The sequence below is a fragment of the Asparagus officinalis genome, chromosome 4, assembly GCF_001876935.1.
Source record: "Asparagus officinalis chromosome 4, Aspof.V1, whole genome shotgun sequence".
NCBI lineage: Eukaryota > Viridiplantae > Streptophyta > Magnoliopsida > Asparagales > Asparagaceae > Asparagus > Asparagus officinalis.
Genome location: NC_033797.1, coordinates 4896380 through 4922680, shown reverse-complemented (window position 1 = coordinate 4922680; position 26301 = coordinate 4896380). Strand labels below are relative to the sequence as shown.

The 26301-nt window shown below is 37.3% G+C and overlaps 2 protein-coding genes across 3 annotated transcripts; one reads left to right on the top strand and one right to left on the bottom strand.

The window, feature by feature from the left end:
- Window positions 867–18722, top strand: LOC109836425 (pre-mRNA-processing factor 19-like). The gene is made up of 18 exons (XM_020404318.1): window positions 867–1006; window positions 1114–1199; window positions 1290–1361; window positions 2630–2692; window positions 4863–4949; window positions 9799–9940; window positions 10028–10146; window positions 10354–10470; window positions 13039–13134; window positions 13449–13508; window positions 14214–14288; window positions 15299–15403; window positions 15499–15615; window positions 15714–15791; window positions 15880–15976; window positions 16273–16324; window positions 17945–18015; window positions 18129–18722. The coding sequence occupies exons 1-18, from the start codon at window positions 994–996 to the stop codon at window positions 18251–18253; spliced, it is 1575 nt and encodes a 524-aa protein (XP_020259907.1). The 5' UTR covers window positions 867–993; the 3' UTR covers window positions 18254–18722.
- Window positions 18500–24321, bottom strand: LOC109836426 (oxidation resistance protein 1). 2 transcript variants are annotated; one of them, XR_002245958.1, is made up of 8 exons: window positions 23887–24321; window positions 22714–23159; window positions 22544–22616; window positions 22351–22431; window positions 22164–22227; window positions 20287–20364; window positions 20038–20122; window positions 18500–19207 (listed from the first exon to the last, which is right to left on the bottom strand). XR_002245958.1 is itself a non-coding variant. In XM_020404319.1 (8 exons), the coding sequence occupies exons 1-8, from the start codon at window positions 24013–24015 to the stop codon at window positions 19169–19171; spliced, it is 1005 nt and encodes a 334-aa protein (XP_020259908.1). In that variant the 5' UTR covers window positions 24016–24316; the 3' UTR covers window positions 18500–19168. The 2 variants fall into 2 exon arrangements, 1 of the variants encoding a protein (XP_020259908.1); XM_020404319.1 differs by having other exon boundaries at window positions 20287–20374; window positions 23887–24316.

Below are 26301 nucleotides of genomic sequence, written 5' to 3'. Positions count from 1 at the left end.
TATCATTAGTGTGTTGATATTAGTCTCTGTGGCTAGTTGGAGTCATAAATGTTATGGAATATTCCATTTTCTCTAACAGTGGGCATTAATTGACCATCTGTGGAATTGAAGGAGGCACTAATTGAACGTATAAAGTTTCTCATTGGTCAGCTAACATTACAACCACACTTAAAGTTCTTGACGAGCGGTGACCCTGATGGTCAGGTTTAGGTTCAGGCATGATTCTTCCATCCAAACTCAAAAAGAGAGAGGGATGCAGGATTCCATCGAAACAGGGCCGGCTCTTGGGGAGTTCAACCTGTTCGCCCGCACAGGGCCCCAAAATTTGGGGGCACCAAAATTTTTTAATTTTTATTTATATATATATAGGGAGAGCAAATATGGACCGTCTATTTTACAAACCCCTTAATCTCAACGTCAAAATCCCTCCTTCAAAAGAAGCAACCAATCTTCACAGAATCACAAATCAGATCTGGCCGCCACTCTCTCCTCCAAAAGAGCAAATTGGAATTTATTGATATTTTGTATATAGAGAAGTGTCATGTGTTTACTTTTCGCACAGGGCCCCTAAAATCTCAGAACCGGCCCTGCATCGAAACTGTAGGGGATAGAGAGAGAGTCAGAGATGCATGGGTGTTTCAGTAAAAAACCCAAATATAGTTTAGAATTTTCAACAGAAAACCTAACGGAGGAACCAATATCAATATATTAATGCAATTTGAGGGACTGATATCAAAATATGAAGATGTGAGAGACTAATATCTAAAACCCCCCTTTAATTAATTTTGTGTTTCTTAATTTTTCAAGTAGCTTATAACTTACGCAGAATACAAATTGAGAAAAACAACTACATATACCTATTTATAGCCGCAGTCAAACCCGAAGATAAATAAAAGTCACATATTTTCAATAAACCCCCCAAAACCCTAATTCCAGCTCTCCACCATCTCAGATCCCACGACGAAAAAGCAGAATTCCTAGCTTCCGTTCGCCATGATTTGCTCCAGTAAGCTTCCTCCTCTATCTCGAAACCCTAATTTCTCTTCTCTCCCTCCTTTGTTTTTTTTTTTTTTTTGCCCTCTCTCTCTCTCTCTCTCTCTCGTCTCTTTACAGTCTCCGGCGAAGTGCCGGAAGAGCCGGCGCTCTCGAAGAAATCAGGGCTTCTCTTCGAGCGGCGGTTAATCGAACGCCACATTGCAGTGAGTTCTTTTAAATAAAATTTAGGGTTTTGAAGTTAAATCAAAACCCTAAATTTCTAATCTTTTTTGTCGTTTTTTTTTTGGTGGTAGGAGTATGGGAAATGCCCTGTTACTAAGGAGGACCTCACAATGGACGACATTATGCCGGTGAAGACCAACAAGGTTTTTTTTTTTGGCTTCCCTCTTGAGTTTTAATTTATTTATCTGTTAACCTTCACATAACATTTGAGAAAAATCCTAAAGCAAATTCGTTCTGTAGTCATTATGCTTGATTAATTGGTGCGCTTATGTCGAAAGATTCATGAACTGGTGGGATTTTGATCATAGGCATGGCAAGTAGATGGGTTTACTGGGAAAGGAATAAAATGTTAAGGACTTTGCATATGAAATGAAGATTCAAAGTCAATGCAATTATTATATAGGAAAATGTGTAATGTTGGTGAAAATATTGGAAGTAGAATACAAATAGAGGGGTGCTGGAGCAACTATATAAGAAGACGAAAAACATAGCACAAAATAATAGAAGCACCACACTGAGATGCTAGGATGAACGGATGATGGGAAGTAGAATCTGGTACATGGAGATTATTGGATGAGTTTGTGCCTATAATCAGGCTATCAATGAGGTGGTGGATGCCCAGGAGATTTGGGGTTATGAATTCGTTGGGAGATTCGGGAAGGTGATGCATGTTTGGGGAGATATATAGACAGAAGGGAGGTGGAGTAGGGTAATCAAGTGAGGGAAAAACCTCCCTTCTAACTTTCACTAGCCCGCCTTGAGTCAAGATGATACCATGTTAGGGCCATAGGAAAAAATTCTTCAATCGCAACCCCATGTGTGTGTGTGTGTATCATGTCCATGATGAAACATCTTAACAATTAAAAACAGTCCGCCTTGAGTCCAGATGATGCCATGTTAGGGCCATAGGAAAAGTTCTTCAATGGTAGCCCCATGTGTGTGCATATATCATATCCATGATGAACTTCCTAGCAAGTAAAAACAATCTGGTTTAAAACTGATAGAGCATTATGTTTATCTGGGATGGGATCATGTAGAGACTGAACCTAAACTGTGTCGCGAAAATGAAATACCTACGTGTGTCATGATTGTTGGACTTGCTTTGGGTTTCTGCTGGACTGAGCTTTTAAATTTCTTTGGAGCGCAATCCTGCAATTATTATCATATATAATCGAGTTAATAGATGATTGGTGAAAAATTGGCTGGAGTTTACAACGTGAAGAAGAATGAGTATGAAGTACTATATGACAGCATGGTGGAAATAACTGTGGTTTTATATCAGTTGAGACTATGATTTGCAGCACATCATTGCCTATTCTAATCTTATCTCTTTTTTTCTTTACCATTCTTGTTTAGTCATACTTTTTTTTTTACCTTATCTCATAATTTTGTGTTATGTATCCTTGTGCAGGTGGTCAAGCCTAGACCCTTACAGGCTGCAAGTATCCCTGGCTTGCTTGGAATGTTTCAGAATGTAAGTGCTATCCCTTTCATTGGTTTGTATCATGAAATTTTCCTGTTATCTGAAATTCTTAGTGTTATACTGTTGTCAATTAAAAGTAGCCAACTGGAGAGTTGGGGTTAAATTTCTGTTAGAAGTGGACCATCTGTGTGAGATTTGTGTGTGAAACAAGTATTATGTGAACTCACATGAAAGTTTATGTGAGTTAGAGTGCTCAACAAACCTTCATTTGTTTCAAACTTTTGTAGCTTCTAATTGGACTGAGTAGTTGGTCCTTAATGAAGTTGAATGAAGGAAAGAATTCATGTAGACAATCTCAAATTTTACACAAAGGCTATGTTGCTGTAAACAACTTCATATGTTTTTACAGTTTATGCATATTATATTTCCTGAAATAGCTATTGTTGCTGAAAATTTAGACTTGTGAGCTTGGACTGAGCCAATTTGACCCAGTTAAGCCTAAGTCAAACGTTTATGCTTGGTACATCCCCGACTTTTCATTAGGACCTATTGGAAAGGATTCAGATATGATTTATCTAATGAATAATTGAGGGTGACTTGATTCATATGATGCCTGCTCATATTGAAATTTAATTTCGACATTGGCATGATTGGACTATGTATATGAATTACAGTTGTGATGTCATGGGAGTTTTGAATTGAGAATTAATTGCACAGAATACAGGTTTCAGGGTTTCCTTTTGAAGTCTTTCTTGGCACACTTCCATGATGTGCTAACATGTGTGTGATGTGACACCAACGTATATTTTGTGACTGGACATATTTTTTTGTGCATGGTAATTTTATTGGGACATCATTATTGATTCTTACACTATTTGGGACATTAGCATTTGGGTTTTGATGCAAGCTAGTTACCTGATCAAGTCAGTTCTTGTCGGTCTTGCTTCACTTGTTTGAACACTTTTGGTGTTCTAGAAATGCCTATATGTGGTTACATATGTCTACATATAAAGGAAACCATGTGAAACTAGGTGCATGTGCTGTAATATGTTGCAACCAATCTTGACAACTTTGCTTTTGGTTGTGCTAACTGTTCCTGATGTTTTTAGATATCTTGATACATGAGTTGGCTACAGTGTGGATGGTTTGGTGTTTAAATTATGAACTTACTGAAGTATATGAGTTGTTGGATGTCAAAAGTATTTTATTTATTTTGTGTCCTGCCAGGAATAGTACCTTATGTGATTTTCAGTTTACATCTGGATGGCATGTTCCCATTATGAAACACTAGGGATTTGGAATGGTAGCATCAATGCTGCATCAACTCTTCCAATGAGCCCCATATTTCTTCAATTGTTCGGATTTGCTAGTTTATGTGTGCAACCGTTCATGTGTGCTTGTTAGGGATGGTGAATAGCTTGAGAGAACCAAGATCATATTGAAGGATTTTAAAATTGTGAAATGGTGTGCATGCATGGATGCCTATTCTCTGTGGTACGTGTTTTGATATGACCCATAAAGACAGTGGTAGCATGAACAATGAAAAATAAGTACTGAGCTAAGTATTTTGGTGTATAAAATGGGGTTTACCTAATTTTTGGGAACATTTTGTTAAAGTAAGTTAACAGTTCTTTGTTATTGTTCAAGATTCAAGCAAACTTCCACTAGTATTATACCCTGCACAAAAGGAGGACGGTAGGAATTTAGTGGGAAATATTGTCTCTAGAAGGTAAATCAGGCAGGCTTCCATGTCTTAGAAGCTTTAACAAAGCCACAAAGAAAAACGCTCATTCTAGAAGGTAAATCAGGCAGGCTTCCATGTCTTAGAAGCTTTAACAAAGCCACAAAGAAAAACGCTCATCTCAATGAAAAAAGATCAGTCACTATGCTGTCTTAGAAGCTTTAACAAAGCCACAAAGAAAAACGCTCATCTCAATGAAAAAAGATCAGTCACTATGCTTTCATGAAAACTTGAAAGATATTATATATGTTTTACATAACATTAGCTTGAACCGAACCTTAGTCAGTTCATCATCATAACAAGGCATATAAGCTCTATAACTTCTATTGTTACTATATAAACATAAATCTTGATTTCCTATTTTCATACCTCTTTGTTCGTGGATTTTTCCTCCTGTTAATGCTAGTAATCATCGATATACCTCTGTCTTCTTTTGTGGGCCTGACAGTTATTTTTCTCTTCTTGCCTTTTGGTTGACAGGAGTGGGATGCTTTGATGCTATCCAATTTTGCTTTGGAACAACAGTTGCATACAGCAAGGCAGGAGCTCAGCCATGCCTTGTATCAGGTACTAATGTTAATCTACATACTCTGATTTGCTTTAATGATCCCAAAATTAGTGGCCATATGTCTATAGATTCAATTGAGAATAGCTCCACTATGAACACAAATTGCCTGGTGTGCTCACCTTCTAGGTTGGTTCTGGCTCCCCACTTATAAATAAGATGGGACACATGGTTATAAACAAGGCAGATTCTATGCAGAAGATTCTTACATTTCTTGCATGATTATGTATATTGACATGGGTTAAAAAATTGTAAAATTGCGAATTTAGTAGCTTTATCGAGATCAAAAGCAAATTGTGCAAAGGCCTTAACTCTGCGAATTGAGCTTGTTCCAATTTTAACTTACCGGCTACTTGTTTCATGGCTTTAATTTGAGCTGCGGATCCTACAAACAAAAAATACCTACATTAATAGCAGGTCGAATTCTCGCATTGAATAAATCGGCGGATTAGGAATATTTGTCCATTTGTAAAAGAAATTACATTAGTAGGAATATAAGCTGAAACGTCTCCAGATTGAATCTCAACTATTGGTAAAGCAGTCATACTGCCTTCGCCCAAACTGACCTTAAAGTTAATAGGGAAAAATGTGTACAGGCCCCAAAAACAGAAACTTCATGTGACGAGGCCCCTCATAGTTTTCCCCATGTGAATCAGCCCCTTGATGTGTGACACTTTGTACTGCAGCCTTTTTTTTATCAATTATTACATGCCAGCTAAGCTAAAATCCCCAAATTATCCTTATCCTCTCTCCTCAAAATCCCCAAATTATCCTTATCCTCTCTCCTCAATCTCTCAGACCCAGCAATCATATCATCTTTCTCTCCCATCTCTCTCTCTCTCTCTCTCATCTCTCTATCTCTCCTCTAAAACTAAGAGCTTTCTCAAGCTCGTCAACCTGGCCCTCGCCCTCTTCGCCGTTGCCGCCTCCGCTCAGGCCCCTAAGGTTCTCATCGAGTTCGCCGCCGCCTCCCCTTCCCTCCTCCACCAGTCCTCGTCGCCGTAGATCGCCGCCGCTCCCGCGTCGTAGATCGCCGCCGTCGAGACGCACATAGCATTAATCCATTAGCTAAAAGAAGAAAAAAAAGAAAAAATGTTTGACCAGCTACAAATAAATGAACGATTTAATTTTAAAAAATAGTCAAAAGTTGTCCCTATTTTTCCACTTTCACGAGACATCCACGTCTTTTTGGAGGAAGCTGAATTTGTAATAAACCTAATGTGCGCAGTCTTTTTGTATTTTAATTTCGAATAAATTTTTAAAATACACCATTTTTAAAACTTAATTAGCAAAATAGGCTGAAAAAATATTTAATTACCAAAAATCGTTGTAAGCTGGGACGATAGTTATAAATCGTTGTTATAAATGAGGATACAGTCATGTTTTTATAAATCGTTGTTAATTATATTTGATAATAGTTATACCTAATGATATGTTATTTCTAGATGCTATCGTGGTAGTTCTAGTAGCCCTCGAGTTAGTTCTAGCTTCTATTACCCTAGTTCTAGCTTGTATACAGCCAGTTCTAGCCCACACCTTGCTAGTTCTAAATCAAGCCCGTGTTTTTTACAAGCAAACTTGTTAATTCTAGCTTCTACGTTAGTTCTAGCTTCTATTACCTTAGTTCTAGCTTGTATACAGTCAGTTCTAACCCACACCTTGCTAGTTCTAAACCTAACAAGGGTTTTTTACATGCACACTTGTTAATTCTTGCTTCTACGTTAGTTCTAGCTTCTATTACCCTAGTACTAGCTTGTATACAGCCAGTTCTAGCCCACAAATTGCTAGTGCTAAACCTAACAAGGATTTTTTATATGCATACTTGTTAATTCTTGCTTCTACGTTAGTTCTAGTTTTTATTACCCTAGTTCTAGCTTGTAAACAGCCAGTTCTAGCCCACACATTGCTAGTTCTAAACCCAACAAGGATTTTTTACATGCACACTTGTTAATTCTTGCTTCTACGTTAGTTCTAGCTTCTATTACCCCAATTCTAGCTTGTATACAGTCAGTTCTAGCCCACACCTTGCTAGTTCTAAACCCAGCAAGAGTTTTTCTACATGCATACTTATTAATTCTTACTTCTACATTAGTTCTAGCTTCTATTACCCTAGTTCTAGATTATATACAGCCAGTTCTAGCCCACACATTGCTAGTTCTAAACCCAATAAGGGTTCTTTACATGCACACTTGTTAATTCTTGCTTTAACGTTAGTTCTAGCTTCTATTACCATAGTTCTAGCTTGTATACAGCCAGTTCTAGCCCATACCTTGCTAGTTCTAAACCCAATAAGGGTTCTTTACATGCACACTTGTTAATTCTAGCTTCTACGTTAGTTCTAGCTTCTATTACCCTAGTTCTAGCTTGTATACAGCCAGTTCTAGCCCACACCTTGTTAATTCTAAACCCAACAAGGGTTTTTTACATGCACACTTGTTAATTCTTGCTTCTACGTTAGTTCTAGCTTTTATTATCCTAGTTCTAGTTTGTATACAGCCAGTTCTAGCCCACACCTTGCTAGTTCTAAACCCAACAAGGGTTTTTTACATGCACACTTGTTAATTCTAGTTTTTACGTTAGTTCTAGCTTCTATTACCCTAGTTCTAGCTTGTATACAGCCAGTTCTAGAACATGGGCTGGGTTTAGAACTAGAATTAACAAGTGTGCATGTAAAGAATCATGCTGTATACAAGCTAGAACTAGGATAATAGAATTTAGAACTTACGTAGAAGCAAGAATTAGGGTAATAGATGCTAGAACTAACGTAGAAGCAAGAATTAAAAAAACCCTTATTGGGTTTAGAACTAGCAATGTGTGGGCTAGAACTGGCTGTATACAAGCTAGAACTAGGATAATAGAAGCTAGAACTAACGTAGAAGTTAGAATTAACAAGTTTGTTTGTAAAAAACACGGGCTTGGTTTAGAACTAGCAAGGTGTGGGCTAGAACTGGCTGTATACAAGCTAGAACTAGGGTAATAGAAGCTAGAACTAACTCGAGGGCTACTAGAACTACCACGATAGCATCTAGAAATAACATATCATTAGGTATAACTATTATCAAATATAATTAACAACGATTTATAAAAACATGACTGTATCCTCATTTATAACGACGACTTATAACTACCGTCCCAGCTTACAACGATTTTTGGTAAATAAATATTTTTTCAGCCTATTTTGCTAATTAATTTTTAAAAATGGTCTATTTTAAAATTTTGTTCGAAATTAAAATACAAAAAGACTGCGCACATTAGGTTTATTGCAAATCCAGCTTCCTCCAAAAAGGCGTGGATGTCTCGTGAAAGTGGAAAAATGGGGATAACTTTTGACTATTTTTTAAAATTAAATCGTTCATTTATTTGTAGCTGGTCAAACATTTTTTTTCTTCTTCTTCTAGCTAATGGATTAATGCTCTGTGCGTCTCGACGACGGCGATCTACGGCGGGGGAGCGGCGACGATCTACGACGACGAGGACGGGTGGAGGAGGGGAGGGGAGGCGGCGGCGAACTCGAGGGGAGCATTGGGGGCCTGAGCGGAGGCGGCAATGGCGAGGAGGGCGAGGGCCAGGGTGATGAGCTTGAGAAAGCTCTTAGTTTTAGAGAGAGGAGAGAGAGACGGCGAACTCGAGGGGAGCATTGGGGGCCTGAGCGGAGGCGGCAACGGCGAGGAGGGCGAGGGACAGGTTGACGAGCTTGAGAAAGCTCTTAGTTTTAGAGAGAGAGAGAAAGATGATATGATTGCTGGGTCTGAGAGATTGAGGAGAGAGGATAATTTGGGGATTTTAGCTTTGCTGGCATGTAATAATTGATAAAAATTGCTACAGTATAAAGTATCACACATCAAGGGGCTGATTCACATGGGGAAAACTATGAGGGGCCTCGTCACATGAAGTTTTTGCTTTTGGGGCCTGTACACATTTTCCCCAAGTTAATAAGTATTAAAGGATTTTGACAATGGATCTACTGTATTGCAAATTCCCTTCAAAATGCATGATTCTGGTAATAAAAATCAAAATAAAAAACCAACAAGCTACATGAGCTTTTGCTTAACCTGATTATTAAATTGTGTGAGGCCAAAATGAAAGGTAGGGCTTCTGTGCGAAATTGGCAGCATTTATGATATCTTATATGAGGCTCCTTTCAGCACTTATTTTATAAGGACACATTCAAAGAGTTTTAATAAATTTATATGCTTGTTGTGACTACCAAGGAGAACCCTCCTTTGCCTAGGATTGGGACCAGATGTTGAAGTATTCAAATATATGACATGTGTGGAGTTATTGGATGAATCTTAGCTCCATAAATTCATGGTTCTAAATCATTCTTGGATCAGTTTTCTAGAAAAAATTGCTAGAAGACTTGGTAGAGGACCAAAACCTTTTAAAACTTTTAGAATAGCTCATTAGTCATTACTCTATGCTAGTAGTTCTATATCATTTGTTTACAAAACTGGTTCACACGTAGGATCCTTACTTTTACAGACAAGAAAGTTTATTGTCAATGATACAATGCTATCCTTCATCACCATAAGCTTCTGCCTGTAATTAAAATCAAGTACTTATCTCTTTGTGCTAGTTATATACGAGGTTATTAGGTATATTTAAGTTGAAGCCATGGTTCATGTTGGTGCCTATCAATTGACTTATAGTAGGAATGTAGGATCTTTCTTAGTTTTAGCCATTTTAAGTAGTTGGAGATTTTTCTATTTGGGCATGATTGAGTTTTGGATTGATGTCTCTGCTGGCTTATCTATTATGTCTGGCTTTGGTTCATCTTATATTGTAGTAGGGGATGCTTTCACAATAATCTGAGGTTTGTTTACTGCTGAAGTATTTGGTTTGATTTGTCAGCATGATGCCGCATGTCGTGTTATAGCTAGATTAAAGAAGGAAAGGGATGAGGCAAGAACGCTATTGGTCCAGGCGGAAAGACAAATTCCCCTGTCAACAGCTTCTGCTAACGCAAACTCTGTTGCTAACAACGGAAAAAGAGGTTTCTATAATTGAAATTTGTTCATATATTTATCGTAAAATAAGACTGGAGTGTTTGTCTGAATAATTTGATTGGCCATACTTCCAGCTGCAGAGGATGAGCTTGGCCCTGATGGAAAGAAAATTCGTCCTGGTATTAACCCAGCCACAATTGCTGAGCTTACAGAGTGCAATTCTTTGCTTTCAGGACAGCGGAAAAGGCGGCAGGTGTTTTCTCTCTTTATCAAGTATTTTGCAGCTTACTTTTATGCTAGTTGTTCTTTACGTTTGGATACTTCCTTTTTACATGCCGACCCATGTTTAAACTACACCACAATGATGCTCATCCCTGTTTAGAATTTTAATTTGCATCCTGTGCTTTTATTCAGGCCTTAAAATGTTCTGATCTCTTGTGTTTTTATTTTCTGTTGCTAGATACCTCCAACATTGGCACCAATTGATGCACTGGAGAGATACACCCAAATTTCTAGTCATCCTCTTCACAAGACTAACAAGCCTGGCATTTTATCTTCGGACATCCATCCTTCTAAGGTACTTTTTTTTAATGCACTGTCAAATTGGATTTTTAACATGCTTCATCTCAGTGTGTCTTGATAAATCCCTGCGTCTAAATCCACTCCATTATAAGGAAATGCAACCAGTTTTCAGTCAAGAGGTGTGTTTCCCCCAGTTGCAAAAGACTAGTATACTTTTATTTGAATGGCTCATATATCCATGTCTATAGTTGGCAATGCACCAGGCCTGATCAGGTTGAAGGCCCATAAAAAATTTGATCCAACTACTTAGGCACTTTTGATAAGGGCTGTTTAAAGAACAGCTCAGCCATAATTAGGGTTGATGCAGAACCTTTAATTAAACAATGAAAGAAAAGATTGTTTGGTGGAAAATTTGCAATAAGACAATTGAGAATTGAATTTGATTTTATTCCCTCTAACTGCTTAGAAAAAGAATGTTTATAACTCTCTCTCAATCTCGATTACAATTTGAATTCCTGATTACAAAAGAGAAGAGAATTGATATGAATTATCCTATTTGTTTAATTCTGGGTTCTTCACGGTAGCGATGAAATGCTTCCCTCGAATGCTCGCATCGAGTTTGCTTTCCGTTGACGATTCGTACGTCTCACTTTACTGGAACGATTGAAGGAACTCTTAATGAGTTTTAAGAACTCAGAACGAGTTCTAAGAATTCAGAACGAGTTCTAAGAACTCAGAACGAGTTCAAAACTCTATGCAAAGAGTTGTTTGAACCGTAAATCGGTTAATAGCCAAGTAGCAAATCCTAAAAGATTTTCTGTTGTTGTAGAAAGCTTCCAAGCTCTTTGCTGATATCTAGATCCGAAAATGCTCAAAGATCCAAAAGATCCTCCTTTTTCAAAGATCCAAAAGATTTCCCGAAGATCCGAACTAAGCTGATCTTTCAGTTATTTATAAGCGATTAGGGGGTGTAACCGTCCCTAAAATCGCTCTTTTGTGAGGCTAATGTGATGTAACCGCCCCATAAATCACTCATGAGTGGAGTCGTGATCCCCTCAGATCGTGGGAAACGGTTTTGGAACCGTTCAGCTCGTGTTTTAACGAGTCAAACGCAAAATCCGCGTTCTGACATGAATTCTACGTTCGAACGCAGCGTCTGGAAGCTTGTTTGTAGCGTCTGGAAGCTTGTTTGTAGCGTCTGGAAGTGCGTTTGGCAGCTTGTTGGAAGCTGCATTGACAGCTTGGAAGCTGCGTTTGGCAGCAATTTAGAAGCTGCATTGGCAGCTTGTTGGAAGCTGCATTGGCAGCTGGATCTAAGCTGCATTTGCGGCCAGGTTTGAGCTGCGTCCGTAGGCTTGAGCTACGTCAGCGATGGCTGATAAGGAGCTGCGTCCGTAGTTGAATTGGCACTGCGTTTGTTCTGCGTCAGCGGCTGTGAACGTGGTGCGTCTTGATGCTGGTGCGCGGGGAAGACCTCCGCGTCTTGATGCGTCAGCGGCTGTGAACGTGGTGCGTCTTGATGCTGGTGCGCGGGGAAGACCTCCGCGTCTTGATGCTGAAACGCGGGGAGGACTTTCACGTTTTGATTTGAGGAGACTGTCAATTTGTAGTCTTTTTTTGTTAGAGCGTTGTAAAGATCGTCGTTTTGTAATATTTGTTTTAGCTCTTTGATATGTCAGAGTCGTCAGGTTATAACTCTCGCTGTTGATTGTGAAGATTATTGATCAGAACTTTCATCGATTATTGTGAAGGTTGTCAGATTGTAACATTTATCGATCTTACGTGAAAGTTTTTAAATTGTAGTCTTCTGGAAGCCATCAAATTATAGATTTCATCATCGGTGTTTGATGGGGATCAGCTATCTACAGTAATTTTTAGACAGCCTACAAGGATGTTTAACGATCAACCCATAACCGGTCAAAGGCCTGAAACCTAACGTGTTTATGGCATGCCCCAATTGGACCAACCTGATCCCAAACCTTGTATATACGAGTCAGGTCAAATTTGCAACTTCTGTCCTCATTTAGCTGGCTTGGTCTATCAGATGTGATGAGAGTGGGACATGGGCATTGCAGTTGATATATTTTTTATATACACAGGTGATTTGGATATTCATTTAAGAACCGATATCATTTTGTAGTTACTTCTACATTTTGTGAATTATATCTTAAATTAACCTAAATGCTAAACAATATCTCTGTTTCAAACTTGTCAAAATGGTATACCATGAACTTCCTATGTGAAGGGAACACAGCACAACAATATGTGCTAATTGTTTCCATGAATTCTATAAAGATTTGAAGCTAGAATCACAAGAACTTATCACTATTTTTGTTTTTGTTTTTTTTATCTAATTTATTTTGAATTTATAGTGCTTCTGATATGTGATGCTAAAAAATGTCATGCAATATGCAAAATGTGCCATGCAATTTGGAATGACCTCTGCTATGAGTTAACTTTCTGCTATAGAAGACAATTAGCTTCATTTTCAGCTTGAGGATTAAGACATTCTTGTGCTAGAACGTTCACACATGCTTATTATGCGTACTTGAATCCCTTTATTACACCATACTGCTTTATAGGTTTGTGTAGCTTATTATGTGTTTTCGCAATGATCTGACAGGACATCATTGCAACTGGTGGGGTGGATGCAAATGCAGTGCTCTTTGATAGGGCATCTGGTCAGATTTTATGCACGCTGACTGGCCACTCTAAGAAGGTCTTCTCTTCCATCTTTTGTCCTTTCTGCTTGCTTTTCCTATCTTTTTAGGAATTTCCTATCGGCAATTTTATAATTGGAAAATGAACAGAAATGCAACAAACATGTCCAGTTGTTAACTTTTGGAGTTAATTGAATTGAGGAGGCCTAAAAGGCTGCCTTAATAATCTGGAAGTTTGCAAAATTAGTTGATAGCTCACAATGCTAGGTTTGTATCATAAGTGAAACACCTTTTGTAAATTTTTAATTGTTTATTCTACCTATATTCTCAGAATTGGTTCTTCTTGGTAATGAAGCTTCATTGCTTTTTTCAGGTCACCAGCGTGAAATTTGTGCCTCTTGATGATCTGTTTGTAACTGGATCAGCAGATAAGGTTAGCTGATATCAAATGTTACATCTGCTTGTCAGTAGGTTGAACATATATTATTTATGGAAGACAGTTAAGCTAGTTATCTTAGTTGGGTAGATTAGTTGCTTTTAGTAATCATATTTCTACGTTTTTCACTTAGGCAATGTTAAGTTTTTGACGATAAGAAGTTTTCTCATATTTGAAAACTGAAATTTTGATTTCCTCGTATGTCATAAGAAATTCTAGATCCCTGTAGCTTTTGATCCCTATAGTTTTTGTCTTGCAAATTTCTATTTGCTAGTCTTAAAATTATAAATCTCCCTAAACTCATATACATTGTTCTTTTATTCGCTAGATTATTTCAGCATTGTTTATTTGTTTATCTCTCTCATCTTTAAAACTAAATCACTACGAAATTTTTTTTAGACATCTTTAATTCTTGAACTAAGATAATTTCCATGAAGTTTGTCTTTCGCAATACAAACATGTAATAAGCTGCCTGACTTAATGTTCCTTTGGCAAATAATATCATCACCACCAGTCTGAACTCTGAACCTTCCCATTGCCTTTAGATTTGACGATTTGCTTCTTATTTCCAAAAGGGACAGGTTGTACTGACTGCTAACTTATCTACATCTCTGTGAGAAAATAGTTTTTCCTCCTTTCTTTTTGAATATCTTATGATAAACTCAGCATTTATGATAAGTTTGCTTCTCTCCTCTAATGCAGACAGTTCGTGTTTGGCAAGGGGCTGATGATGGGAATTACAGTTGTAGAAATGTCTTAAAGGATCACACTGCCGAGGTAAGTTTAGTTATGGGAACAAATAATTCATGTACTTTATTATACTTTGTCTTTTGTGTGTATGACATGCATATGACATGTCACCGACCTTTATGTAAATTTTTATGAACATAATCTATTTAATTATTTGTTTGATTTGCTTGCAAAACACATTCTCAGAATGTGAACACAATAATTAGTTGGTTGAAGTGGATAATGAGGTAAGAAATTTTGTCAGAGCTATCTACAATTCTACATTTTCCCTCAAGTCAAGAGTGTGTGACAGCTAAAGATGTAAAGTTCTGCTTTGATCTTACACTTAAATCAACTTTAACCATAATAGCATTCCTCTTTGTTCTTGGCATATCGGAGCTTTAATAGCATTCCTCTTCGTTCTTGGTATCATGGAGATCTTTCCAAGACCATATTTCCTTATGGAGCTTTGAAGGTGCTTTGACTTCTGGAGGTCATTTCAGTTTGCCTGATGTTGACATTTGATTTAGTGGCAGCACAGTATCATGTTGTCTTATGAGCACCAGATACTTCAAAAGATTATGAATGTGATGAATTATTTGCTCCATAACTTCATTATGTTCTGGAAGTGGTGGTGCTTATGTAATTATCTGCTCTTTTATTCATTGAACATTTTGGACTATAACAGTCACGGAATGGATGTCAGTAACCTGGAAAAGAAAAGTTAAAGTAATATGAATGCCTGTGAAATTATATTGTATCCACGTCTTGTAGGAATAGTTGTAGTACCAGAGTTGGTGCCCTGTTTAATACTCTCTATAACAGTTCCTAATTTTCTTGGGCACTTACAGTAGCTACTATGAGCAGATCAGTGATACTTTTATTGTTTCAATTATATATTATTTGTTAGTTAATGTATATAGATTTCTATATTTGTCTGTGCCTTCCAACCCTAAAGAAGGGATAAATGCTCTGTTGCTTTTGTCGTACAAGTTTGTCATTAATTGCTTGCTTTCAAGTTTTGTCATTAATTTGCTCCCTATTGGCTTTTCAACCAGGTGCAAGCAGTTACAGTCCATGCCACCAACAAGTATTTCGTGACGGCTTCTATGGACAATACCTGGTGTTTTTATGATTTGGCTTCTGGATCATGCCTGGCACAGGTCTCTGACCCTCATTATATCTCTATCTCTTGCGTGTTGAGTCTGTGTGTGCGTGTGTGTGTGTGTTGTATTGATTTATAAATATGTGGATGCAGGTTGGCGAAGCTTCTGCGGAGGAGGGTTACACTTCTGCTGCCTTTCATCCAGATGGTCTTATCCTTGGAACCGGCACCTCTGGAGCCCTTGTTAAGATTTGGGATGTCAAATCTCAGGTATTGTTTGCTTGGCAGTTACTTTCTTAAAGTTCAATGGTTATCTAAAGACAATAAGTCTATCCTATTCTTGACGGAAAAAATGCGTACTTTTGCAGTCAAATGTTGCCAAGTTTGATGGACACTCTGGCATAGTCACAGCAATGTCATTTTCTGAAAATGGCTACTATCTCGCGGTATTTGCTTCTGATCTAAAACAACATTATAAATGTTAATGGGGATTGTACAAGCCTTTTCCTGAAATTATGTATCCTGATTGACCAGACTGCAGCCCTTGATGGAGTTAGGCTTTGGGATCTTCGGAAGCTGAAAAACTTCAGATCCTTTGCTCCGTATGACCCAGATACTCCGACGAATTCTGGTATAACTATTTCTATTTTTCTACATACTTTTTCATCAAAAACCGATGTCTCTTTTTCTGTTTTGTCAGTTAAATGATGATCTATGACTTGAGTTATATGTGTGGATAAATGTGGGACATTGCCATTTCAGGCAACAAATTAATTCAGTAAAATTTCAAACATTTGCATACTGTAAATGTTATCATATTGCTTGTACTTTCAGATTCTAGGGAATTTATATTGCAAAAACCCACACCAATGTTTATTAAATCATCGTGCTGCATTCAGTAATGGGTTGCAACTACTTCTCTTGCAGTGGAATTTGACTTCAGCGGCAGCTATCTTGCTATGGCTGGTTCTGATATCAGGTATATGCTTTTGCTTAAAACTATAAGAACTATATTGTCCTTTTGGATGTGACCATGTTTTTCTTGCAAGCTGTTGTGACCCATCCAATTTTCTGAGGGTTGGGAGAGTGATGTAACAATCCAGAGACTATCCTAGGGGGGAGAGAGGGTTTTCTATATTGGTATCTGAAATTGCTTTGACACTCAGCTCTAACCGGGGCCTAGAGATCGGTTACTCACATCCCTTATTTTGTCACAAACAGCTTTTACGGGTTAGTTTTGTCCAGCTTGGAACCGACCAAAGCTCAGTGAAACTTGATATTCTAAGCCTGTTTCAAAATGCTTTATGCCCTAAAGTTAAAAGATGATAGCATCTGATATTGATATCGGAAATCGCTTCAACATTGAAATTCTCAGCTGTAACCAGGAGGCATTGGTTTTTTGACAGTCCCTATTTCATTTGATGCAGCCAAACTCAGTGAATTTGATGTTCTAAGCCCAATTCAAAATGCTATATGGCCTAAAGTTAAAGATTCCAAAGCATGATTGTTGTAACTAATAAATGAAAATGGGAAAGAGAAGGTAAAAGCTTAGATCTAAAGTCCAAGATGGCATATCATCGATTTAAATTTAGCAGAAATTGAAGAAATTAGATGGTTCTAACTTCTAAAATACATAAAAATATGAATAAATAGAAATGTACATTTATAGTCGCTTGTTAAGGATAATATTTCAATGAACAAAAAAAAGTAGATAATAATTTTTGTGAAATAAAAAAGAATCTAAAAAAACAAAATTGACATTTGTCCCTGTACTTAAAGTTGAACCACAATTAAAGTTGCGCAAAAAAAGTACATGATTGACTAACTTTAGAATAAAGTATCCACCTTCAATTTGTTTGACCATTGCCCATATATCCACGTTACTTGTATGTTATATTGCATGATTCAAGCTTGTATAGACCCGTACCTAAACTTGTACAAGAACTGTGTGATATAATATATGCAAATGCACAAGCAAATTGGATAAATTATCATTTATTAAACAAATTAAAGCTGGTGGATATATGTATTTCAAACTCTGCTGTCAATGTCTTACTGTTGTAATTTTTAACTATAAGTCTATGATTCCACTTAAACTGCGGGCACAAACCCCAATCATCAGGAATTGGGTTTGTCGGCGCGCCATAAAACTACTTACTTATTCTGATGCGTCCGCGCCATAAAACTTCTTACTTGTTGTGATTTTAATTAAACTTTAAGAGTTAAAGATGCTCATGCTGAAAATCTGCAACTTCGTTTCATATCTTTTAAGAGCTCTAGATATGAATACCTAGGAGGAAAGTTGTAAATTATAAGGAGACAGACCTTTGAAATGTTAAATATGGTTCGTGCGGGGAAAATCTGGAGGAATGATGTTCTCGTTTCGTTTAGTTTTGGTTCTCTGTAGTTTGACACGACGGCTGTTGTTCAGACTTGACCAAGTTGGTCAGAACAAATGATTTTTTCATGATGGATTGGGTTTATTACCTTCCATTTTCTTGAAATGTTGATGTGCAATTGTTAGTTCAACCATCGTTTCGTACTCCTTTATGCTATGTCAGTAATCAGGTTTGTATGTGTTATGATGAATTGTTTTCAGGGTTTACCAAGTTGCCAATGTGAAGGCTGAATGGAATCTACTCAAAACATTCCCAGATTTATCAGGAACAGGTTAACGCACAACTACCTAATTTCTAAAATCAAAATTATCTTCGCCTTCAATTACTGGTCACGCTTGTCTTATTATCCTCAATATCTCATAAAAAGATTGCTTCTGGTTCCAGGAAAAGTGACATCCGTAAAGTTTGGAGGGGATGCAAAATATTTGGCAGTAGGTTCTATGGACCGCAACCTGCGTATCTTCGGCCTTCCAGAGGCAGGGGATGAAATGGAGGAATCCAGAGGATGAACTAATCGAGGATTTCGATATTTGTGAAATGAACCACAACGCAGTTTCATCATTGCACCAGCCTAAGCTCTCCCGTCCGTTTTGGTAATTACGGTTCACAGTGCAGATCTGAGGGGTCAAGCCTTTAAATTATGAGCCACGCAATGTGCTTCCGTAACTCCTCAAGCTTTAAATTATGAGCCGCGCAAAACACTTCTATAACTCTGAGGAAGATGCGATTCTCGATCCATGTCCCAAAACATGGGGTTTTTTTTTTTTTAAGCTTGGCTGGGCATCCCTTGGATAATTGTATTGTATTGTAAGCTTTGACAACTTACCATTGAGAGGGGCTTGCGTTCGTTTGTGGTCAAAATTTGAAGTTATTTCAGTTCCGTTCTACAAGTGAGGGGAGAATTAGCTATCGGGATGGAAAAAGCAAGTGAATTTTGTAGTTCTTATTTGATGGGTCGATTTGATACATATTTCAGGACGGAGCTCGGTATAAAATTATCTGCCCCTACCTCTAGTTCTTTGGTCATTTGATGGGTCAATTTGGCTTCGTACTTGTGCTCCAGTTGGCTGCTTCTTTTAGAAAATATAGCATGAGCTCGCCTCTTGCTCGATAATCCTCATTTGCGTCTTTATATACTTGCTTGATATTATTCACAAAGAGAGATGTAGGCTAGCATAATTTCTCATATATAAATATAATGAGGTGAACTTCACCCATTAACTAAATAGTACGATACTTCAACCTCATTTCATAAGATGTTAAGCAGGCTAGAGGTTGATAATGTATCCCAAGGATCAGCCAGTGAACTAAACTCGCTCAGGATATTCACCTTAACGAATATGATGAATAAACAAAATGGGAGGCCAAAAGAATACACCAGAATCCCTTTACAAGGAAAAATAAATAAATGGGCATCTCGGCTCTTAGGTGAGATAGCGTGAGGAATACGTGAAACACCACACCTGAAAGATTTAGATGAACGCGTTAGTCTTATTGTCAACATACGAGAGAAGCAAAACTGACAATAATGCCATGGTTTTCAATAACTGCTTAATGATGCTATCAAATTCCGAAATGAGAAAACAGGAATCCCAACACGTGCTAGATAATTATAGAGGAATAACCATTATTAAGCAATGGATAATTTGACGCTAATGATCGGATCGAAACACAGTCCACACAATTTCATGATGGAGTTCTTTGGGCATTTGAGAGTCATGACGCTAAGGACAATTTGAGGTTAAAAATAATAAATCTGCCCCTAGCTCGAGTTCTCAGGTCATTTAAGAATCGGCATGATGAAAGACAAAAATTTACACCAGAAAGTCTCAAGTGACACCAGAAAGTCTCAAGTGAAAACACGTGGTATCATCAAAACAAAGTGACATGCACAAACAAGTAAACCAAAAATATAAGTAGTTTAATTTAAGCCTGAAAAGCAAAAAGGAAATTGGGAAGAAAACGATACAAGCAAGTAGGCAACATAGGGATATCAGTCTCATTTAATAAATTATACGAGTAAATGTTGGAGATTTTTCCTTTAGAAAATGTAGCTTACCCAATCAGACAATGAGGGTGCCTCCTAGTTAAAGAGTAAATAACAGAAACTTTTTGTTTACATGTTTCATCTCACAAATTAAATTAATATTTTTATTTCAAAATATTATATCAACTTCTTCAGTTTGACTAGATTTATATGTCAATCAAAGAAAAGAAAGGGCAAGAAAATAAAAACATCAAAGTCTTTTATGGATGATCAGAAAAGAATTGTTCATATACATCCTAAACTTACCTCAACGTTCTTCAGTTCAAACTCTGGGTTATGAGCTAAACACAAGTTTCCAAAGGTTTCACTTGGCCCACTGCTTCCATGTAATCTTTCACAAAGAGAAAGGAGAAAGCATCAGAGATGAAGTTAGTAGTTTACTTCTCCAAAAATCCAGAATAGCATCATGAACTAATCCATTTACATCATTACATGTAAAGATGAAGCTTTGGAAACTAAACTTCAAAATTTGTCTAAAAAGAAAATGATACTTACAAATCTTCCTCTAGGCACAATGCGAAGCTACCACCCCCTCCAAAAGCTAATAGATCATTCACACACATGTAATAATACCTATTGGCACCTATGCAATGCCCACTGTTAGTTTGTTGATAATAATTTATCGACAACAATGAGGATAACTACGACAACAATAACAAAAATAATAAACAAACAAACACGAGATGTAGTGTTCAGTGCGTATTATATTTTAAATGAAAGTGAAAGTAATTCAATTATCTCAGTTAAGGGAAAAAAATCCAATATCGACAGTGATAGACATGTACATTGATTATAGCATGAACTGATACTATGATAGCATCTAAGTACTATTGATATGTTGTGTATCATTTGGAAAACTTGTACATAACAGGACATCAGTCACTCAAGCAGACTCCTTCATGAATGATAACATCCAATGATATCTAATAAAATATTCGCTCAAGATTTTTGATTTGCTGACTGAATACTGCTAGTGCTATCAGGTTTGTAGTTATGTTTTGGGCTTGGCACCAAGGAAAGTATTGTGGCCAGGCTGCATCTTGACAGGAAGCTATAAACAGTGGTATCTAATTAGATACATTAAACAAATCAGATTCATACAGAATAAACTTGAAATAAACAAGTGAGATGAAGGGAGAAAGGTTAGAACTTAGGAGGGAAGGTAACACTCGAGAAGAGAGTGCATAAAGAAAAGACGAAAAGAGGAAACCAAATTTTTAAAGAGGGTAAGACAAGGTAAACGAAAGCAAGAAGGAAGAGATGATAAAATAAAGTGTAAACAAGAAACTGGGGGAACAAAATAAAAAGGAGAAGAGACGAGGGAGAAAGCAGAAAAGGAGTTCACAAAAAAAGAGTAAAAAAAGGAGATCAACAAAGAAAAGGAGAAAGGCAGGTAGGAGTTAAAAGTAATAGGCAAGTACATGAAAAAATAGAGAGAAATCAAGAGTTAAAACACTTTGCATTCTACAGTCAGGACTTTCTGGGATAATTTAGCAGCAAGTTAATCAGCTATGTAGTAGGAATGTAGGATAGAAATGAAAAGCAGAGACAGAGAGCATTGGTAAAGAAAGAACACCGGTTGATGCAAGAAACTGGTCTTTCAATGGAGCTGACCAGGGAATTATATCAGTTCGTGGCCAAATATTACACTTGCAGCTCAGCAACTTGTTGATTTGGAGTGGTGAGTTTCTGTGAGTATGGTAAAACCGTAAAAGTCTCTTGAAGTTCAAAGAATCAAAAATCTGCTTGATTGCTAGGTATCAGGAACGTATCAGTACAACTGTATCAGTTGCTTCAGAAAACTGTCCAAACTTTTGCGACTAATTTTTTATTAAAATTTCGGAAAGCTTCCTGAATTCGGAAAAGTGAAAACAAGATTCGAAGTATCCCAGCTTATTTTATTTATTGCCACATGTAATACATCAGAATTGCTGATTTTTTAAAAGATGCCAAAATACCAGTGTGGATCTTCTAACTGATCATTTTGAGAGATCAAGTATTGTCACTAAGATGTGTTTCCTTTGCAAATTGTCTATGTATTACCTTCATTAATTAATTAATGTCTCGTGTATTACTCTATGCATAAATAAAATATGTCACTGAAATATGCTTCTTCTCTTGAAATCTTTTTTTTCATAGTAATATAGCAACAATCTCTTACTGATAGTTAATTATGTGCGTATTCACATGTATGAGCATGAGAACGGCTGAAAAAAACCTAGTGCTTATACTCATCAAGCTATCTGACAATGTAAGATGTGCTGTGATATTGAAATAAAAAATTCTTGGTGATTTAAATAAAGTACATTATCTTCACGTACAAGTTGCAAAATAGAAACTAAGCAAGATATATTATTTGCTGAAACCCATACCAGTGGCTCTGAAGAGCCTTGGCTCCCCATAAATTGTAGTGAACACAAATGTTTTGTTAGAACCCTGTCCACATAAAACAGATGTGATCAGAGTCATGATCCTGACAATAAAAACTATTGAAAGCAAATATAGCACTAGTGAAGAAAATAAAATAATAAATTACCATGTTGAAAGTGTTCGACTTACTTGATATTTTCTTTTGGGCGTGGTCTTTAGGGGACCATCCAGCAGACCACCAAAGATAGCACCCTGCATGTCCCCAGCAATCTGACAAGAAAAAACTGTTCATTACCTTTATCAATTATCAGATATCAATAGATTTCTCCAACCTGCAGTTTACTTTTAAAGAGAAAACACCAATACACTTTCTGACACTTACTAATAAGCACGGACCGGAAAGATCGGCACTCTTACGAAGAAGTGTTTGCAGAGATATCCCGTGTTTCAAAGTACTGCCCTTCATTTCATGAGAATGAAAATAAATCAGAAAAATAACAGGCACATTAAAAATTAAAACAATTAAAAGTAGCAACCTATATAACATATTACCTGTATAACAATACCCATTTGCATCCTTTAACAATACTAGGGAGAGATGACTGCAAGAACTCAAACAAGTCCTCGGAAATAAAGGCGGACTTTTCACTGAGACAGGATAGAAAATCTCCAGAGTCATGGGCTTTCGAATCCTTTTCAACTTTCTGAAAACCATTGCAGTTCCCTTGTGGCGCATCACCTAGTTTTTCTTTATAATTCTCGTCCGCGCTATCACTCTCTGTATCAGTCCTGCTGTCAGTACTACAATCCAATGGCTTATCTTTCAATGAGAAGCTATTTATTTTCCATCTTCTAGGAAGAGATCTACATGGTAATGTTCTTGTAGGTTTAGTTGGTCCGTCGGTGCTAGAATATATCTTGGGGAGAAAGGACAGGAAAAATGAAGAAATAACTGATGTCCTGCTAGGAGACAATCCTTCCATAGAAACAGATCCTCCCTGCACACGTCGAATACTACTACTGTGAACATTGACTTTATAAATATGACATGAAAATATCGTAAGCATGGGCATTTCTACTGCTGGCTCTTGAGCCATATCTCCAAATATAGAACACGAACATTTCTGGCAAACTTTTAGGTGAGATGTGGGTAAATAAATGTCTAAAGTTCGGAGATTGTCGGAGTTCTGGACGCATGCCATAATCCAATGTTATGAAAGAGAAGTTGCAATGCTCCCCGATGGAGGTCTCTTCGCGATCAAGTTACCAGACTGCGTTTATAAATAAATCAAATGCCAAATGTATAATTTAGGATTTCTGAAATATAGTCGATGGGACTATGTGCGACTATTCTCGTCGCAGATCTAGGGATCTAAACGCAGGATCTTGAAAACCCAAGGGAACAAACAAATTTTTCCTCCCAAATAAAAAAATATGCAAGCTTTTGAACAAAAAGGACATCCACATTTGCCTCTTCCAGCTAAAAATCTACGAATAATTCGCTGAAAATCCTAGAAATTCACAGCTCAGACGCACACTTCAAAACCTGCTAAACAGATCAAAATCTGAACGGTTCTGACTGCAGATCTCAACCCCTCGATCACAGATCTAAACGAAACGAAAACTTGAGCAACCAAACCCTAACAAAACGCAATGCAGCACACACAAAAATTAATAAAATAAAATAACTAGATCAGATCAAAGGCCGAGAGAAGGGGCCGTTACCCGATCAGGCTCGGATCGAGCGGTGGGTGGAGAATGCTGAGACGGAGAAGAAGACGACGGCGGCGGCGGCGGCGAGTCGCCGAGGAGACGAGAGAGCTTGTCGGCGACCTTGTCCTTCAACGAGAGCATCCTTTCCCTCGGGATCTGATCGAGATCTGAAACCCTAGAAATTTGCCTCTTTTAGATCGGAGTCGACGTCGAAAGGAGCAGGATTGAATTCGGTTACGCTTCTCGCGTATAAAAAGTCGGTTAAAACGAGAATGTCGTGCTCTGAAAGTTTGGGAACTGGTTTCTTGGATTGCGTGGAGACGTCGCCTTTGAACGGTGGTCGGTCCGAGTCAGCGGTCGGTCGTCGAAAGTTTTTATGGTGGGGGGGTCGTCTGCTGGTCTCGGGTCTGGGCCAATAACCGCCCGTGATCATCGGGTATGTGAAAACTACAGCGGAGTAAATTGCACATAGGTACCAAATAGCTTCCCACCTGTTACGGTTAAATACCACAAGTTGGATTTTGTTATGAAGGAAAAATACAAGTAGTTTTCAAAATTTACATGTTACTACCATCGATCATGCAAACGTAGTAATTTTCACCCCCGACGCTCATATGTGATACTACACGCTGATTTTTTAGAGCTTCCTAAACATTAATATTTGTTGAAATTTTCAATTAGAAATATCCTGACTCTCCTTTAAAGTTGAATTGATACAGGTTTGGGGGAAAATTTTTGGTTGATTTAACATCAAATTGAATAAGTGTTGTTAGTTAAAAAACTCTAAAATTAGCATGAAAATATTATAGAGAAACATTAAGGCGAAAATTTTCATGTTTATATGATCGATGGTAGTAACGTGCAAATTTGGAAATCTTATAGTATTTTTTATACCTAAATACAACATGTGGTATTTAGATGCAACAAGTGAGAAACTATATCTTATTTAATTGCAATTTACCCAACTACAATGTAACAGTTTAATAAATATATTTGGATATAAACCCACCCCTCGGAGATCTTGGATCTGATCCACACTGAGTTATTAGGAAAAAAATGGAAATAAAAAAGAGCTAAAAGTCCCCTTTTGAAAGAGGGATAAGTGAAAATTTAAGAAGATTTATTAACCACTTCTAAGCATGCCAAACACAAAAAAAAAAAAAAAATCCAAAGATGTTAACTAAGTAACCCCTTGTATTTTTTTCCAAACACAAACGATAGCAAAAGGCTTATAAGATCCCTCAATATGGGTTAAAATGAGCTAACTCCTCAAAATCGATGAGTTTACAAAACTATTTATTTAGATGATGTAATAGTTGACTCCTGCTATTTATAAAGAAAATGGTCATAATCCTATTTATTTGCAACAAAAAGGGGCCTACAAGGATTAAAATGTTTCCCTTTGAATTAACAAATAGCTTAGCTATTAAATTATTTTTCATACATAATATATAAATTACAAAAGATCATTCTAAAATGTTGTGATATATCTCCTAAATTTCAATTTCTAGTCAGTTATTTATCAAAAAATTTATGTAATTTATCATTAATTTTTAGGGAAAATTACTTCTAGCCCCCAATCTCCTTACAAGTATTCCGTCCACCCCCAATACTTTTCAACGCTTCCAAAACCCTCAAAAATAAAGTCATAATTCCCTGAGCCCCCAAAACAAAAAACCCAAGAGTTTAAAATATGTGAAGACCATAATACCATTTCTTTCTCTTTTTTTTCATGATGTTACTGTGATGATTTAAAATAGGCTTTGGGGGGAAAAACTTCTAGTTCCCTCCAAAATTTTCCGATGGCGTCAACATCACCAGCAATACTTTTCCGACATATGTTCATGAGGCGAAGAAAAGTCATGGGAAAACTTGTATTTTTCAGCGGAATATTTGTAAGGAAATAGCGGGAAAGTTTCACCGTCGGGAAGAAAACGACGTTCGTTCATTAGCGGAATACTTGTAAGGAAATCGATAACGAGTCGGTTGTTAAGGTTAGGGTCGGTTGTTAAGGTTATGCGTTATGAATGTTACGCGTTGGTTGTTAAGGTTGCAGGTTAGTTATAAAGGTTAAGGGTTGGTTGTTAAAGTTACGGGTCGATTGTTAAGGTTAATGGTTGGTTGTTAAGATTACGGGTCGGTTGTCAAGGTTACGGGTCAATTGTTAAAATTACGGGTCGGTTGTTAAGGTTACGTGTTGGTTGTTAAAGTTACAGATCAGTTAAGGTTACGGAGGTTACCGAGGTTCACAACCAACCTGTAACCTTAACAATCGACCCGTAACCTTAACAACCAACCCTTAACCTTAACAACCGACCCGTAACCTTAACAACCACCCCGTAACCTTAACAACCAACCCGTAACCTTAACCACCTCCCAATACAAACAACCAAAATAATAAAAAACAAAAATAATAAAATAATCCTC

What these genes read in the sequence shown, in the direction of transcription:
- LOC109836425 (XM_020404318.1), top strand. An exon ending in CTGGATCATGCCTGGCACAG is followed by an intron (nt 15,404 to 15,498) that starts GTCTCTGACCCT and finishes ATGTGGATGCAG; the next exon opens with GTTGGCGAAGCTTCTGCGGA. An exon ending in ATGGCTGGTTCTGATATCAG is followed by an intron (nt 16,325 to 17,944) that starts GTATATGCTTTT and finishes AATTGTTTTCAG; the next exon opens with GGTTTACCAAGTTGCCAATG.
- LOC109836426 (XM_020404319.1), bottom strand. Translation starts at nt 24,015, where the DNA reads ATGCTCTCGTTGAAGGACAAGGTCGCCGACAAGCTCTCTCGTCTCCTC. An exon ending in CGCCCAAAAGAAAATATCAA is followed by an intron (nt 22,228 to 22,350) that starts GTAAGTCGAACA and finishes TTATGTGGACAG; the next exon opens with GGTTCTAACAAAACATTTGT. An exon ending in TTGTGCCTAGAGGAAGATTT is followed by an intron (nt 20,123 to 20,286) that starts GTAAGTATCATT and finishes TCTTTGTGAAAG; the next exon opens with ATTACATGGAAGCAGTGGGC.